The sequence below is a fragment of the Heteronotia binoei genome, chromosome 10, assembly GCF_032191835.1.
Source record: "Heteronotia binoei isolate CCM8104 ecotype False Entrance Well chromosome 10, APGP_CSIRO_Hbin_v1, whole genome shotgun sequence".
Classification (NCBI taxonomy): Eukaryota; Metazoa; Chordata; class Lepidosauria; order Squamata; family Gekkonidae; genus Heteronotia; species Heteronotia binoei.
The window spans coordinates 91,310,923-91,328,186 of NC_083232.1; the positions used below are offsets into that span (position 1 = coordinate 91,310,923).

General features: G+C 49.8%; 1 protein-coding gene across 1 annotated transcript in view; it reads right to left on the reverse strand.

The window, feature by feature from the left end:
- The window catches only part of TNS3 (tensin 3), a 298,608-nt gene that overhangs the window by 26,164 nt on the left and 255,180 nt on the right, over positions 1 to 17,264 (reverse strand). Inside the window, exons 22-24 of the mRNA XM_060247769.1 lie at positions 11,366 to 11,537; positions 5,465 to 6,099; positions 4,049 to 4,135 (exon numbers count right to left, since the gene is read on the reverse strand). Of these exons, the coding sequence (XP_060103752.1) occupies positions 4,049 to 4,135; positions 5,465 to 6,099; positions 11,366 to 11,537 (894 nt within the window). The remainder of the gene's footprint in view (positions 1 to 4,048; positions 4,136 to 5,464; positions 6,100 to 11,365; positions 11,538 to 17,264) is intronic.

Genomic DNA, 17,264 nt, shown 5'->3' on the forward strand with positions numbered 1-17,264 from the left:
TCACCAGGCTTACAACCACTGGTCTCCACAGTAGGGCTGGGAAACACCTATTCTTAGCAGTCCCCATTTTCTGACTGCACATTTAAGGGTCCGTGCTATATTCCGACAGAGAAAACGACCCCATTGTGGATGGTCGGGCTCCATGAAAGAAGATATTGGATTTATATCCTGCCCTATACTATGAATCTCAGAGCGGCTCACAATCTCCTTTCCCTTCCTCCCCCACAACAGACACCCTGTGAGGTGGGTGGGGCTGAGAGGACTCTCACAGCAGCTGTCCTTTCAAGGACAACCCAAGGCCATTCCAGCAGGTGCAGGTGGAGGAGTGGGGGAATCAAACCCCGTTCTCATAAGAACATAAGAGAAGCCATGTTGGATCAGGCCAGGTCATTTGACTGACCTCGGAAGGATGGAAGGCTGAGTCAACCTCGAGCCAGCTACCTGAAAACCCAGCTTCCACTGGGGATCGAACTCAGGTCGTGAGCAGAGTTTAAGACTACAGTACTACAGGTTTAACATTGCGCCACGGGGCTCTTACAAGTTAACCAACGGGTAAATTCACTCTTTCTTGAATAACAGTTGGGAGGGCTGCCAGGAAAGGCAATAACATGGCCGTGGGAGGTTGAATCTGGCCCAAAAACCACCAGCTGGAGGGCTGCCAGGAAAGGAGATAACATGGCCGTGGGAGGTTGAATCTGGCCCCAAAACCACCAGCTGGATGTTCCTGTCTTAAGCAATACCCAGCCTGGTGCAGACGGTTCGAGGTTCATGAGTATGCAGGAGGACCCTCATATCCTCTTCCCCTTCCCCGAGCTAACCATGGTGCAAAGTTACACAGCTGGAACTTATTGGTGAAACTCTCTGTCCGGGGCAGTGATGCTCTGTATTCTTGGTGCTTGGGGGGGCACAGTGGGAGGGCTTCTAGTGTCCTGGCCCCACTGGTGGACCTCCTGATGGCACCTGGTTTTCTTGGCCACTGTGTGACACAGAGTGTTGGACTGGATGGGCCATTGGCCTGATCCAACATGGCTTCTCTTATGTTCTTATAGATGGAACTCTCTATCTGGGGCAGTGACGCTCTGTATTCTTGGTGCTTGGGGGGCACAGTGGAAGGGCTTCTAGCCCCACTGGTGAACCTCTTGATGGCACTTGGGTTTTTTGGCCACTGTGTGACACAGAGTGTTGGACTTGATGGGCCCTTGGCCTGATCAAACATGGCTTCTCTTATGTTCTTATGTAGAGCAGAGGTCCATCATGGCTATTAGCCACAGAGTATTGTTGGAACTCTCTGGGGCAGTGATGCTCTGTATTCTGGGTGCTGGGGGGGGAGGGCACAGTGGAAGGGCTTCTAGTGCCCTGGCCCCACTGGCGGACCTCCTAATGGCACGGGATTTTTTGAGCCACTGTGTGACAGAATGTTGGACTGGATGGGCCACTGGCCTGATCCAACGTGGCTTCTCTTATGTTCTTAGTCATTCTAAAGACAAGATGTGGTGCGCCTGAGTCAAGAGTTTGCAAACCTACTTTTAAGCGTGCCTGCGAACGACACGGATACACGCACCCTGCTGAAGCAAATGCTACTTGGGGGAACGTCACGCTCTCTTCTTCAGCAGCCTTCTTCTGAATTTATCATCATACACACACACACACACACACACACCCAAAAAAGAAAGCCCCTGCATCCTTTGTCTATTGTTCCACAGTTCTAAATGCCCAAGCGGCTTCCTGGTTCCTGAAATCCAAAATAAACAAGGAGCTGTTAGCTGTGTGTTCTTTGCTAATCTCTTTCCGCCAGGGATCCCGCTACACCTGCGTTTCAGGGCACTGCAGGTACACCGAAGCCCAGCGCCAAGCCATCAGCTTGCCGGCAGCCAGAGGCCGTGCAGGACAAAGTTCATGAAGAAGCCATGTTAAAGGGAGCGACGTAATGCCTGTTTTACAAAGGCAGGATTTTTAAAAGCGTAACGCGCAACGCTGATCGGAATCTGTCATTAAAACAACTCAGCCACGAGGCGTCAGGATCAAATGCGCAAACCGAGGGGGCTTTTTGCAGAGCGTCTGGAACAGTTAGGGTCGATCAGAGATCCTTTTGTAGAACAATAGGTGGCGGAGCTCGTTAGCATAACTGATTAGCGTATGCTGCCCCCAGCCCCAGCCAAAAGCAGCCCGATGCAAGAAAGGAAAGCCCCGGGTGAGCGAGGCCTGCTTGGGCTGGCTAGAGAGCCGGCCAGCCCAAGCAGGCCTCACTCACCTGGGGCTCTCCTGGGCTGCCCCCCCCCCCCACTAAAAACACCAGCAAACCACCTGCTGCCCAAAATCACATAAGAAGTGGAGAAAGGGTGGTGCGGGCTTCTCCGGGGATAAATGAGGGCTGCTGGGGGCGTGGCAAAGCCCCTGGTGGCTGGCTGGCTGCCCTCTCTCCTAATCCAGGGACTGTTACGCAGCTGCACCTACTATTCCATGGACAAGGTAGGTGGGGAGGAGGAGGGGAACCCCTCAGAAAGGTTCAGGAGCTGTGCTCCTGTGAGCTCCTGCTGATTCTGAGGCCTGGTTAGGATACCATCATTTTGTGTGTGTGTGTGCGTGTCTGCGTGTGTTGTTCTGGGGAGGAGACCTTTTCTGTGTGTGCTGAGCGTCACACCCAGCCAAGTTCAAAGACCTTCTCTTAAATGTATTCAAGACTCGAGTGTGAGGAAGTGGCATTTTAAAGAGCTGGCTGTTGAAGTTGCTTTCATAAGCAAAGATACGTGCAGGCCTGTAGCATAAACGGACGTGACCAGAAACACGGCCTGGGGTGGAGTGAGAAAGGGGAAGATTCCCATAAAATAATCATACGTTTTCCTAAATGGCACCCCAGCAATAAGGAAGCAATTTTTCTCCAGTCCAGTTTGGCCAGCGATCCTGGAGGCTTTTTGCCATCTTCTGGGCCTGAAACAGGGGAAGGTGTGTCTGTGGGGGGGGGGGGGAGGAATTTGTGAATTTCCTGCACTGTACAGGGGGTTGGACTAGATGACCCCGGTGATCCCTTCCGACTCTGATTCTAAGGGCTTGGCCAGGTGTTACCACTGCTGAACGTCAGAACAAAGTAACTGTAGGCTAAATGTCACACTTTCCAGGGCACGAAATTTTCAAGTTATTATTATTATTAGTTTATTTATATTCCACCCATTCCTCCATAGGGGCTCAGGGCGAAGCACAACAGAATAATAAAATCATATAATAATAATAAAAGTAAATTTCAGTATTCAATAGGGCAAAATAGCCCGGCAGAACAATACGATGAGATGGTGTGGCAGGACAGTGCAACAAATCAGCACAGCAAGATAGCACAGAAGGGGAGGCCAACCGATCTAATGGATAGATGCCCGTCGCCTCACCCGAAGACCTGGCGGAACAGCTCTGCTTTACAGGCCCAGAGCAGATTTTCGATGACTAAATTATAACAAATAATGTCTGCATTTCCCACATGCTACTAAACACTCCCCTTAGAGATTGAGGGAAGAAAGGAACCTTACTCTACTTTCCATTATCTCTCTGCCAAAACGGTTTTTCTCCTCTTCTATTTGACTGATGTCAATAATGAAACCGATCCAGTCAGGAATTCGAACAGGTTTCATCCAGGGCTCTTTTTTTTTTGTAGCAGGAACTCCTTTGCATATTAGGCCACACACCCCTGATTCAGCCAACCCTCCAAGAGCTTACAGGGTTTAGTACAGGGCCTACTGTAAGCTCCAGGAGGATTGGCTACATGGGGGTGTGCGGCCTAATAGTCAAAGGAGTTCCTGCTACAATAAAAGCCCTGGGTTTCTCTTGGACAATCTCGAGCTGAGAATAAAGAATTCCACAACCTGCCCTGGGTCTCAGGTAAATGGGGGACGGGGGGAGGCAACAGTGGGAGGGCATCTGGAGTTCTGGCCCCGCTGTTGGACCTCTTGGGTTTTGGCTACAGTGTGGCACAGAGCGTAGGACTGGGTGGGCCACTGGGCCTGATCCAACATGGCTTCTCTTACGTTCTTCAATAAAGAGATAAATGCAAAGGGTTACTTACCTTGCTCTCTGGAAATCTCTGGTTTGTACCAGAACTTGGACGTGTCCTGAACAAATTTCACGGTCACGTGTTTATCACTCGCATTCTCTGAAAAACAAAAGAGGAGAGGTAAAAAGCCTGAGAAAATGACACACGACTGGCACAGGGCACAGCAATAAAGAGGCCTGCGAGAGAAGGAGATAAAGAATGGGCTGTGTCCACCGTTTGCTCCCTCAGAGAGATACAAACAAAGGCCTAAGTGTCCAGGATACACTAGCTATTTCTAGGAAAAGTGTTACATTTGTGAGCATCAAGGCTTTTTTTTTTTTTGTAGCAGGAAGAAGACGACAACAATGATGACTGCAGATTTATACCCTGCCCTTCTCTCTGAATCAGAGACTTAGAGCAACTCACCATCTCATATATCTTCTCCCCCCACAACAGACACCCTGTGAGGTGGGTGGGGCTGAGAGGGCTCTCACAGCAGCTGCCCTTTCAAGGACAACTCCTGCGAGAGCTATGGCTGACTCAAGGCCATTCCAGCAGCTGTAAGTGGAGGCATCAAAGCCGGATCTCCCAGATAAGAGTCCGCACACTGAACCACTACACCAAACTGGCTCTCCTTTGCATATTAGGCCGCACACCCCTGATGTAGCCAATCCTCCAAGAGCTTACAGGGCTCTTCTTACAAGGCCTACTGTAAACTCTTGGGAGGATTGGCTGCATGAGAGGGGTGTGGCCTAATATGCAAAGGAGTTCCTGCAAAAAAAAAAAGCCCTGGCGAGCATTGAAAAACAGCTTTCTACCACCTCAGATCTTTGCCCTCTCATTCTGTGGATTTGCAGATTGGGCTTTTTGCCTTTGTAGATTCAAGCATATTTCTGCAACTTTGGGACAGTTTGGGGTGTTCTAAGAAGCAAGCGGAAAAAACATGCAGGTTGTTGTAGGTTGCAGCCCACTTCATCTGATAGGGGATGCATTCTGCAAAAGCCAAGCTCAATACGTTTTTAAATCCTTTTTTAATATCACAAAAGTATTTCATTATTATGTTGTTTTTTTCTGGTAAGAGCCCCGTGGTGTAGAGTGTTAAAGCTGCAGTACTGCAGTCCTAAGCTCTGTTCACGGCCTGAGTTCGATCCCCGGCGGAAGCTGGGTTTTCAGATTGCCAGCTCGAGGTTGACTCAGTCTTCCATCCTTCCAAGGTCGGTCAAATGAGGACCCAGCTTGCTGGGGGGAAAGTAGAGAGGACTGGGGAAGGCGATGGCAAACCACCCCATAAAAAGTCTGCCGTGAAAACCTTGTGAAAGCAACGTCACCGCAGAGTCGGAAATGACTGCTGCTTGCACAGGGGACCTTTCCTTTCCCTTTTTTCTGGTGGCAGCCAATTCCCATAGGGCACCTCATTTCAAATTGCTCCCCGTGGCACACAGACCGTACCTGGCAACGGAGAAGTGGTCAAAGCTTTAGTGAAATCGGGCAGAACATTTGGAAACGGGATGCTGATGGTGCTGCCGCTATGGGGGCTGGAGAAGCCGCTCGAAGAAGGGGAGACGGAGCCAAAAGAACGTTCCCCCTCCGAACCCCTCTTCTTCTCCGGAAGAGGGGGTTGCGGGTGAGCGTTTGTCATGTTATTTTGCTGGCTTGGACTGTTCTGGCTGCTGTGTCCAGGAGCAGATGCAAGGAAGCTGTCGGACAAAAAGCCACTGTCCGCTGGTGATCTTGCAGATTGGGGAGATCCATTCGCATTCACCACGAAAACAGTTTGCTTTTCCCCCAGAGGCTGGGCCTCGATGGTGGTGGCTCCACCATAACTCAGAAAAGCTCGAACGTTGGTATTAGCCCCGGAATCCTGTTGCAGCCCAGCTGATGAACTCTCCTGGGTGCTCAATGAGACTGTCTGGACGCCCTTGGGGTGGTACTGGGATGCAAGTGAGCCCTCTTGCATGGCGGCCGCAGACTCCAGAGTTGCAAAATAACTTCCAACAGGTCGGCTGTTGCTCTTTCCCGAAAACTGGGGCATCATGGAGGATTTAGAACTGTTTTGTTGCCAGCTGTGTTCATCTGCAGGAGGACTGTTGGAAACCATAAAAACAAACATGAAATCATTTTTAAAAACTGACATTGACCATCTGAATAAGTTTGCTAAATTTACATCTAGAAGACGAAGACGACGACAACATTGGATTTCTATCCCACCCTCCACTTTGAATCTCAGAGCGGCTCACAATCTCCTTTAACTTTCTCCCCCACAACAGACACTCTGTGAGGTGGGTGGGGCTGAAAAGCTCTCACAGCAGCTGCCTAGAGATGTAAAATTTCCAGAAATTTTGAAGCTCAGCAGAAAACCCAGTTTTTTCCCTTTTTTCCGGAAAAAAAACGGAAATTTTGGAGAAAATTGAAAAAATGCTACAACAGCACTTCTTTTTTCTTTTCCAGATTGAAAGTCATTCTGTTACTTTAGGGACATAAAATATGACTATGGACAATTTCACTAGGCATGAAATTATCACTACTAGCATATGAAAAATATAGTGTATCCAAACAATTATTACAGAGTTCACTTTTTAACTATTTATTTGTAATGGTAACAAATGGAGCAACAGTTTCTTGAACTGTTTATTAGTTTATGTGGAACAGACAAAAAACCTCCACAAAACAATTTTTAAAAATCCAGAAGTAACAATGATTCATATTTCCTCTCCACAGTATTAAATAAAAATAAAAAAACTCATTCTCATAAAAAGAGTTGAAGAGGGGGGAAGTGTATAGAAGGGAGTGTAGGACTAAGTTTCAATGAATGGGCACGACTAGGACTTGCTTGTCCTCAGTGCACAGAAATTAGAATAACCTGATTCCATACATATTTTTTAGAAATGATTAGGAAAATATTTGAACATCTTGTCTTAAAATGTTCTATTCATCATGTTAAAATAAAACGTTCCATAATCAATTTTTTTTCTTTTCTTTTTTTTTCAATTTTTCGGGGAAAAAAACAAAAAAGGCTTTTTTTGGGGCCTTCACATCTCTACAGAAGAAGAAGAAGATATTGGATTTATATCCTGCCCTCCACTCTGAAGAGTCTCAGAGCGGCTCACAATATCCTTTCCCTTCCTCCCCCACAACAGACACCCTGTGAGGTGGGTGGGGCTGGAGAGGGCTCTCCCAGCAGCTGCCCTTTCAAGGAAAACCTCTGCCAGAGCTATGGCTGACCCAAGACCATTCCAGCAGGTGAAAGTGGAGGAGTGGGGAATCAAACCCGGTTCTCCCAGGAAAGAGTCTACACATTTAACCACTGCACCAAACTGGCTCTCTAGCAAATTACTGTAAGCTTGCATTTTCACCCACTGTCACACGGTGGCAAATCTAGGCTTATCACTGATTGGACAAACTCAAGAGTCAGACACTGCATCACCCAGGTTCCTGATCCTGCCAAGGCACAACAGTGTAAGCCAGTGTAGAAATGTGTTTCTCACATCCACAATAATGGGTCTCCACACAGAGGCAGGCAATGGCAAACCACCTCTGTTTGTCTCCTGCCTTGAAATACCTTCAGGGTGGCTGTATGTCAGCACTTCCCACCACCCTGGCAACTCCCATGCCTGCTCTTTCTCCTTTCCCCTTTGCTTTCGACCCTCCTTGCAAAATACCAGCCATATTTTCTAGGGGGAATGGACTAGACCAGGGGTGTCAAACATGTGGCCCGGGTTGCCGAATCAGGCCCCCGGAGGGTTCCTATCAGGCCCCTGAGCAACTGGCTGTCATCTGCTTCCTTCTCCCTCTCTCTTGCTTCCTTCTGCATCACAGCTTGCTTTGCAAAGCTTGCTCAATCGCACAGGAGCTACAGAGCGAAACCTCTATTTTCTCCATTGGCTGAGGCTCCTCCCTTGGGGAGGAAGAGGGGAAAGGGAGAGTTTGCTTTGCCAGGCTCTCTCAATTGCACAGCAGCCTCTCTTCCTTCTGTTGGCTGGCACTCCTCCCCCCCGTCCCCTGGAGAAGGAAGGAAAGAGCCAGAGCTTCCTTTGTCTACTTCCGTGGATCCCATGGGAGAAATACAAAGAAAGTACATTTAAGACCAATATTTTAAGCCTATTTTAAGTTTTTTTTAAAAAAATCTTTAATTCTATTTGTCAATGTCCTTTATAAAGTTTATATCTCTGCTACCCAGTCTTAATTAGGCACACACACATGATCCAGCCCAACAATGTCTCATTATGTCAGATCTGGCCCTCATAACAAATGAGTTTGACATCCTTGGACTAGACATTATTTGAGCCTACGTTTCTCTGTAAAGCGCTACATCCACACATGGATCTCTCTTTGGAAACTGGACTATCATGCTGACAGGTAAGGAAGAAGGGAGGAGGAGGAAGAAGGAGGAGGAGGAGGAAAAGAAGAAGAATGAGAAGAGTTAATTTTGAAAGCAACAAAAAACAAGTCTGTATTGTAGAAGTGAAAAGAAGGGAAATTAACTAGGCAGTCGGAAAGACAGAGAAGGGATTTAGGATTTTATAAAAGAGGAGTTTCTTTCTTGGAAATGAATACCAGAGATCTGTGCACGCTGCACGACAGCGGCCCAGATCACAGTAGTGGAAATAACATCTTCTTTCCCCACCCATTTTCCCACAATTAACAGTGAGTTCATCTGATGGGGAGATCACTTCTTTGGTAGGTGGGGGAGGAGTCCAAAGCATACAAAAATGGATTTAATACTACTCCCCCCCCCCAACCCGCCCTTGCAACCCTGTCTAGCAAGGCTTTGGCACAGAAACCTTGGCTCTTGATACAGGATGTGGGATTTTTCACAAATAAAAGGTTCATCTCACACTCCTGTCAGCTAAGGGCAGAATCTGCTTCCAAAGGAAGACCCTTTTCCCCTCCAGAGGAACCTCTTGAAATAAAACGTTGAAGCCATAATTTGAGAACTGATTTGCATTTTCGCTAACTTACTAACCATTTAAAAGGGTATTTTCTCCCAATCTCGACTACCTTTTAAAAAGGTACCGAAGGACGTGTGTAGTAACTTACAAGTTGGTTAAGAGCAGCTAGCTAGGACTCAACTAAAATCCCTATAGTTTATTACAGTCCACGACTAGAATACAAGGGATAACAGATAAAACCCATAGATACTAAAAACAAGAAACAAAAAAACCCATAGATACTAAAAAACAAGAAACAAAAACACAAACGCAGATACTAAAAAACAAGAAATAAAAACCTACACATTAATAATACAGATTGACAAATTACAAACTTGATTAGTGGTTTATAACATTAACAGTAATATAACATCTACTAACCTCTAACCTCAAACAGATATAAATAAAAATATATACCCCACAAATGGAATAGCTAGGATTCATTCTTGGGGGCGGAGGCGTCCATCATTAGGGCATTTCCCTTCTCCCCATTTAATTTGTTTTACATTTAAAATAGATTATGAGAAGGTACCACAGTCCTAGATTTCCTGCCTTCTGGTGGTTTACTAAATGAATTTAAACCATGTGTTCAGAACCCAGAGCCCACTCTTGGGAGGTTTCGTTTTTAAAAATCCCTCGGGCAACATAATCTCGGTTGGAGCCTCATTACTTGGTAATTGGCCAATTAGATTTTGCGCTCCATTTTTCCATTATGGGAAGCCATGCAAGAGGACTCATTAGTTAATTAGCCGGACTGGGAATTCTGGCCATGTTTTGGGTTTCTCCCTTCTGGCTATTTTAATTCCTTTGAGGGGAGGGGGGGTGAAATGCCCCAACGATGGCCTTTTTTCCAAGAATGAGTCCTAGATGGCCACTGTTAACTAAAGTGTAATTTACTACACGTCTCCTTCAATGCCTTTTTAAAAGGCAGCCAAGTCGAGATTGGGAGAAAAATACCCTTTTAAATGGTTAGTAAGTTGGCGAAAAAGCAAACGACTACTCAATTTTCAAACTGCGTCTACAGTATTATTTTAGCAGGCCATAACATTCAATTCCTAGGTGCTACGCTGTGCTGATTCTCAAGAATTCTGTAAGGCTTGACTTTTCAGTTAAGCAGAAAGAGAGAGGGGTACAAGAGACTGAGGAATCGATGAGCATTCAAGAGTTGATTAAGGGCTTAACGTTTTAGCTGGCCGGTACCAGTCAGAAAGAAAGGTTGTACACAGAACATCACTAATTTTTCAAGCGATGGTGGAAGAAGCCAATTAGCGGAGATTATAATGAGACGCTAAGAAATGTGAGAAGGGATTTCAATAGCAACCAGGCAATGTTGGGAGCACACAACAGTATAGAGCAGGGGTGTCAAACTCATTTGTTATGAGGGCCGGATCTGACCTTGTCGACCGGCCCATGCGTATATCTATTTAAGATTAAGTAGCAGAGATATAAACTTTATAAAAGACACAGAAAAACACAAAGAATTTTTTTTTTAAAAAAACCTTACAATAAAACATGCTTAAAACATTAGCACGCATTGGTCTTAAAGGTGCTTTCTTTGTATTTTTCCTATGGGATCCAGGGAACTGGGCAGAGGAAGCTCCGGCTCTTTCCTTCCTTCTCCAGGGGACCAGGAACCTCAGCCAAGAGAAGGAAGAGAGGCTTGGCTCAGTAGCTTTGCTGTGGGACTGAGAAAAGCCAGGCAAAGCAAGCTCTGTCTCCCCCCCGCTTCCTCCCCAAGGAAGGAGTCTCAGCCAATGGAAAAAAATAGAGGTTTTGCGCTGTAGCTGAGCAAGCCTTGCAAAGCAAGCTGTGATGCAGGCAGAAGCCAGGGAGAGGAAGAAGGAAGCAGATGACAGTCAATTGCTCGAGGGCCTGATGGGAGCCCTCCGGGGGCCAAATTTGGCCCCCAGGCTGCATGTTTGTCACCCCTGGTATAGAGGTTATAATGTGGTACATTTCCCTTTGGGGACATTTGAAGTGAAAACCCGCTTGACTTTTCTTCTCCTGAATTCTGGAAGTGCTCCTGACAAGTCACTATCCAGTAAAGTACCAGTAGAAGAAACAAGCTATCTTTGTCACTCTCGTCCACTTTTTTCTGCATGGGTTCTTGGAGGTGTATCTATCCCGCATTGGACAACACAAACACTTTCTTTTCTTTTTTTTCATAAGAAAACAGGCACAATTCAGGATGGGGAAGAACAACCTGAATTAACGAGGAAAGAACACAAAGCGCTATGAACCAGCACTGAAAATCCCTGCTACACAAACAAAAATATTCTCTCAGCGTTACCTCCCTGGTGGTGGAATCCAGGGGCTGGGTCAAGATACTGTTCCTGGGAATTCTTCCTGACCAAATCGTGGATTTCCTCTCCACCAACGGAGGAAACGAGCAACCGAAAGCAGCAAATGGCGGTTTCCTTACCTCTCTCCTTTCGAGACAGGGCTGCTGTTCGAAACGTCGCCAGGGGCCCCACAAGGCCGCTGATAGGAAGGATTTGTCTGTGCGTCGGACCGCAACAAAGCAGGGCTGGGTCCCAGAGGGCTGTCGGACATCACGACCGAGTGGTTGAGGACTTCCAGATAACCTCGAGGTTCTGCAAGAAAAAGAATACACGTTAAGGCCCTTAAGCTTGTGACGGTACGTCAACGTAACTGCATATCAACAGTGACCTCCGCAGACATGGGTTTTGTGTGGGAAAAGAAGAAGATGAAGATGAAGAAGATATTGGATTTATATCCCGCCCTCCACTCCGAAGAGTCTCAGAGTGGCTTACAATCTCCTTTACCTTCCTCCCCCACAACAGACACCCTGTGAGGTAGATGAAGATATCGGATTTATATCCCACCCTCCACTCCGAAGAGTCTCAGAGCGGCTCACAATCTCCTTTACCTTCCTCCCCCACAACAGACACCCTGTGAGGTGGGTGGGGCTGGAGAGGGCTCTCACAGCAGCTGCCCTTTCAAGGATAACTCCTACCAGAACTATGGCTGACCCAAGGCCATGCTAGCAGGTGCAAGTGGAGGAGTGGGGAATCAAACCTAGCTCTCCCAGATAAGAGTCCGCACACTTAACCACTACACCAAACATCAAAACACATGGATGCAAGAATGAGGGTTGTGCCCGCTGCCTGCCCTCTGTGTAATGCATAGGGTTGACTGTTCCCCCCCCCCCAGTCATTGGTGGGGGACGGGCAGGGCTCTTTTTCTAGCAGGAGCTCCTCTGCATATTAGGCCACGCCCCCCTGATGTAGCCAAACCTCCCAGAGCTTACATTAGGCCTGGACTAAGAGCCCTGTAAGTTCTTCAAGTACTTGAAGGGCTGTCATATAGAGGATGGTGTGGAATTGTTTTCTGTGACCTCAGAAGGTAGGACCAGAACCAACAGGTTAAAATTCAATCAAGAGTCTCCGGCTTGACATTAGGAAGAACTTCCTGACTGTCAGAGCGCTTCCCCAGTGGAACAGGCTTCCTCGGGAGGTGGTGGGCTCTCCTTCCTTGGAGGTTTTTAAACAGAGGCTAGATGGCCATCTGACAGCAATGAAGATCCTGTCGATTTAGGGGGAGGTGTTTGTGAGTTTCCTGCATTGTGCAGGGGGTTGGCCTAGATGACCCTGGAGGTCCCTTCCAACTCTATGATTCTTGGGAGGATTGCATACATCAGGGGGCGTGGCCTAATATTCAGAGGAGCTTCTGCTAGAAAAAGAGCCCTGGGGATATGTCAAGTCTGAGTTATATGTTACTAGCATAGATTTTCAAACTTTGGTTCAGGAAATGACTCCTGGGTAAAAGCCATACTGTATTCAAGTGCTGCTAGCTCAACCTCTCCTTCCCCCCTCCTTCCCTTTGTCATGTAGCCAAGCTTTGCAACTAGCTATGAGAAAAAGATTACTGTGCCTTCTCAGAGATAATGGGTACCAAGGAAGTGCCCAAGGCCAGCCAGGCCTGAAAACGATAAAGTAACAACGATGTGTGAATGTGCTCGTTTAGGCGCCCCCCCCGTAGGAATTCCTCCGATTTGCACCTTAAATGTTTGCCCTTTGTATATGCTCGCCAGTTCTCTCAATCTCTGTCGACCAGTCTTGCAATATGTTACAATAAACTTGCTACTTTATCAACAAGGACTCGTTATTGAAACATCAGACTTGACATTTTGAGAGAACTCCCTTTTTGGGGGTTTCAACTGTGCCGGCAACTTGAAAAGCCAAATGGCTGACCAGATTCCAGGCAACGGAGAACTCCCACTCGAAGCGGGCTCGGAAGGGGCTACCCCGTGGCACGTAGTGGACCCCAGGAGGGCCGCGGAGTCTCTGCCCGAGTTCCAACTAGTGCTGTCCCCGAGGCAGTATCAGCCGCGGACCTCGACCACCATCATGGACCAGGCCCCGCTGCGCAGAGACGCCATCCTGAACCGCCACGTGAGGCAGATCCAGATGGCTGAGGGTGAGGCTGCCAACCCGGGCTCGGGAGAGACGGGAGAAGCAGACAGCATCATCGTCGTCCAAGTGGGCGAAAGTGGAGACGATGGGGCTGGGGCCAGGAAGGCCGAATGTGAAGAACCCCGACTCAAGGGGCAAGACGAGGAGGATTATCAGCTGTTCCGCTCGATGGTCCGGAGGGAGATCGATGGCGCCATCGGGGGGCTGTGAGACGAGGTCCGGGACCTGACGATCCAGCTCGGAGCGACCTCCAGACGTCCGGCGGGGCCGGCTGCCCCGGCCAGAGGCCGCCCCAGCCAGACAGCGGCAGCAGCCACCCCTCCCCCAATGAGAGTCGAGGCACCCCAGGTCCCGGCGGCCGCGGCCCCAGCCGCTGGGGCCCCGGTGGGTCTCAGGCACGTGGGGAGAGAACTAGATGCCACCTTCGACGGGGACCCGGAGGAGGTGAACTACTTCGCAATACAAGCGAACAGCTTCATGCACTACTGGGGGAACTCCTTCCCGGATGAGTTTAGCCGAGTCGACTACCTGGGGTCGAAGCTGAGGGGGTCGGCCAAGAGATGGTACGTGGGCCTGTGTGAGACCCGGAGCCCGATCCTAGATGACGTGCACACTTTCCTGCAAGCCTTGCTGACCCAATATGAGGACCCCCTGCAGGAGACCAGAGCGCTGGCGGCTTTGCGGGACATGCAGCAGGGACCCCGACCCATTCGCGAATACGCGGCCGACTTCCAGGCCAACGTGGCAAGGGTCTGGGGCTGGAACGAAGTAATGAAAATTGAGCAGTTCACGAATGGACTGAACGCGAGCATTCTGGACCGGGCCCTCACTCAAGCCCGTCCGGCCACCCTGGTGGGGTGGATCCAGTTGGCGGGAGAGGTGGAGAACAACCTCAAGAGAGTGGCTATGCTCCGGCAGCACCAGTCCGGGAAGACCCAGGCGAAAGGGGGGACCCCGAAAGTGGAGCAGCCGAAGGGGAAGAAGCCGGCGGTGGCAGTGCTGGTGGGGCCGCGCAGGTGCTTCCGCTGTGGCAACCCCAATCACTTGGCCTCCAGCTGTCCGCACCCCCCACCGCCGAGAGCCGCCCCGACCCCGCCAAAGGCCGTCGCCCAGACCCCGAAGAAGCCGTCCGGCCGCCCTAAGGATGCGGCAAGGAGCAGCGCAGCTTCGGTGCAAGAAGAGCTACAGGAGGAGGAGGTGCTCCTCTCGGCCGAACTCGCGGACCTGGCTTGGATCGAAGAACCGGCGGGAAACGACGCCGACCTGCTGCCCTGAAGGCTGCCCAACAGGAGGTCGATCGTGACGGGGAGCCGCTGACGGTGAGCGTGACGGGGAAACTGTACTTTGTGACTGTGAAATTACTGAACCCCAAGCTACGGAGGTTCATGCAGATCAGGGCCCTAATAGACTCGGGGTGTAACAGGGAACTGATGTCCCCCAGGGTGGTGGAAGCATTGGGACTAGAAAGCTCACTCCTACCCCACCCGATGCTATTCAAACAGATGGATGGGTCGGTGATGTGCGGAGAGCCTTGCACGCGCGAGACGCAACCGTGCCCGGTGGGGATCGAGGAGCACTGGGACCAAGAGCTTTTTGTGATCGCGCCCTCGTGCTCATACCCGATAGTGCTAGGGGTGGGGTGGCTAGAAAAGCATGAACCCTTAATCAGGTGGAGGGCCAAAACCATCAGGTTCCTGGACCCGGGGTGTAAATCCCATCAGTGGGACCAAGCGTGGGGGCCAAAAGCTCCCGCTGCCAAGGAGAGGGCGTGTGTGACCGTGGAAGAAGTGCACTCGGTCCCCGCGCCCTACCGGGACCTCATGGAAGTCTTTAGTGAGAAGGAAGCCAATCAACTGCCCCCCCACCGAAGCACGGACTGTGCCATAGAACTGATCCCGGGGGAAACCTTACCCAAGGCAAAACTCTATCAGATGGGGTGGGCAGAAAAGAAAGAACTACGCAAGTTCTTAGATCAAAACTTAGCAAGGGGGTTCATCCGACCGGCCACGGCCCCCCACGCGGCCCCCGTCCTCTTCAGGAAGAAGAAGGACAACTCGTTGAGACTTTGCACTGATTTTCGCGGGATAAACGCGATTTCTACATCCAATGCCTACCCCATCCCCCTCATTCGGGACTTATTGAGCACGGTTGCAGGGGGGAAAATATTCACCAAACTGGACCTACGAGACGCTTACTTCCGAGTGCGCATTAAGGAGGGGGACAAGTGGAAAACAGCCTTTAATACCCCCATGGGACAGTTTGAATACTTAGTGATGCCGTTCGGATTGCAGGGGGCCCCGGGGGTGTTCATGAACTTTATCAATGATGTACTGCGGGATTACCTGTACAAGGGGGTGGTGGTGTACCTTGATGACATCATTATTTACTCGCAAGATGAGCAATCGCATGTGAAATTGGTCCGGGAGGTGCTCAGCACCCTGCTGAAAAATCAACTGTATGCTAAATTGTCTAAATGTGAATTCCATCGGACGGAGTTAGATTACCTGGGCTTCCGAGTGTCAGAACGCGGATTGGCCATGGACCCGGCGAAGGTCCAGGCAGTATTAGAGTGGGCCCCCCCGAGGACACGTAGACAGCTCCAATCGTTCCTCGGGTTCGCAAATTTTTACAGACAATTCATTGAGGGGTTCGCCCAGATAGCCCTGCCCCTGACTGATCTCCTAAAGACCAAGGGCAAGGGCCCCGAGGCCAAGCGGCCCGGCGCTAGGTTAAATTGGACGGAAGAGTGCCAATCCGCGTTCGAGCACCTGAAGCGCCTGTTCACGAGTGAACCGGTCCTAAGCCACCCGGACGAGCAAAAGGCCTTCGTGGTCCAATGTGACGCCTCCGACGTGGCCGTAGGAGCCATTCTCATGCAGAGGGACGGGGAGGGGAAGCTGAGACCCTGCGCCTACATCTCCTGAAAGTTTTCAGCCGACCAGCGTAACTGGTCCGTTTGGGACAAGGAGGCGTTCGCAGTGATGTTTGCCCTGAAAACTTGGAGGTCTTGGCTAGAAGGGGCGAGACTCCCTTTTGAAATATGGACTGATCATAAGAACTTAGAGGCTCTAATGGCAAAAGAAAGCTGAGTGAAAAACAAATCCGGTGGGCAGGGTTTTTCTCAAAATTTGACTTCACCCTGAAGCACATCCCGGGGGCAAAGAACTTTTTGGTAGACGCCCTCTCGCGGCTCCCGCAGCACGAGAGCCAGAGGGAAGAGGTGGTAGACTCGCTGATTTCTCCCTCCCAAATAGCCGCCATGGTCACTACCCGCTCCCAGAAGAAGAAAAGGGATTTGGGAGGAATTAACCCTGAGCTCATTGCCCTGGAGACCGAGAGGGAGGGAAACGAGAGACCAGGGGGGGTGCAGAAAGCCAAAGACGGACTCTGGTACAAAGGGGAAAAACTATACGTGCCCAAGCCCCTGAGAAGGGAAATTTTACAGCTTTGCCACTCTTCCAAACTGGCTGGGCACTTTGGCTATGTCAAGACGCTACACCTGGTCAACAGACAATTCTGGTGGCCCTCCCTCCGCAAAGACGTATCTGACTTTGTCACCAGTTGCCCTATTTGTATAATGGCCAAGAAGAGGGGGGGGAAACCGCTGGGCTTGCTGCAACCACTTGAAACCGCCAAGCGGCCATGGTCAATAGTGTCCATGGACTTCATAGTGGAGCTCCCCCCCTCGCGGGGAAAGACGGTCATTCTGGTGGTGGTGGACACTTTTTCTAAGCAAGCGCACTTCATCCCCTGCGCACAACTGCCCACCGCGAAGAAACTGGCGGCCCTATTCTTCGATCACGTGATAAAACTACACTCATTCCCCGATAAGGTCATTAGTGACCGCGGGCCGCAGTTCGTTGCCACCTTCTGGCGGGAGTTCTG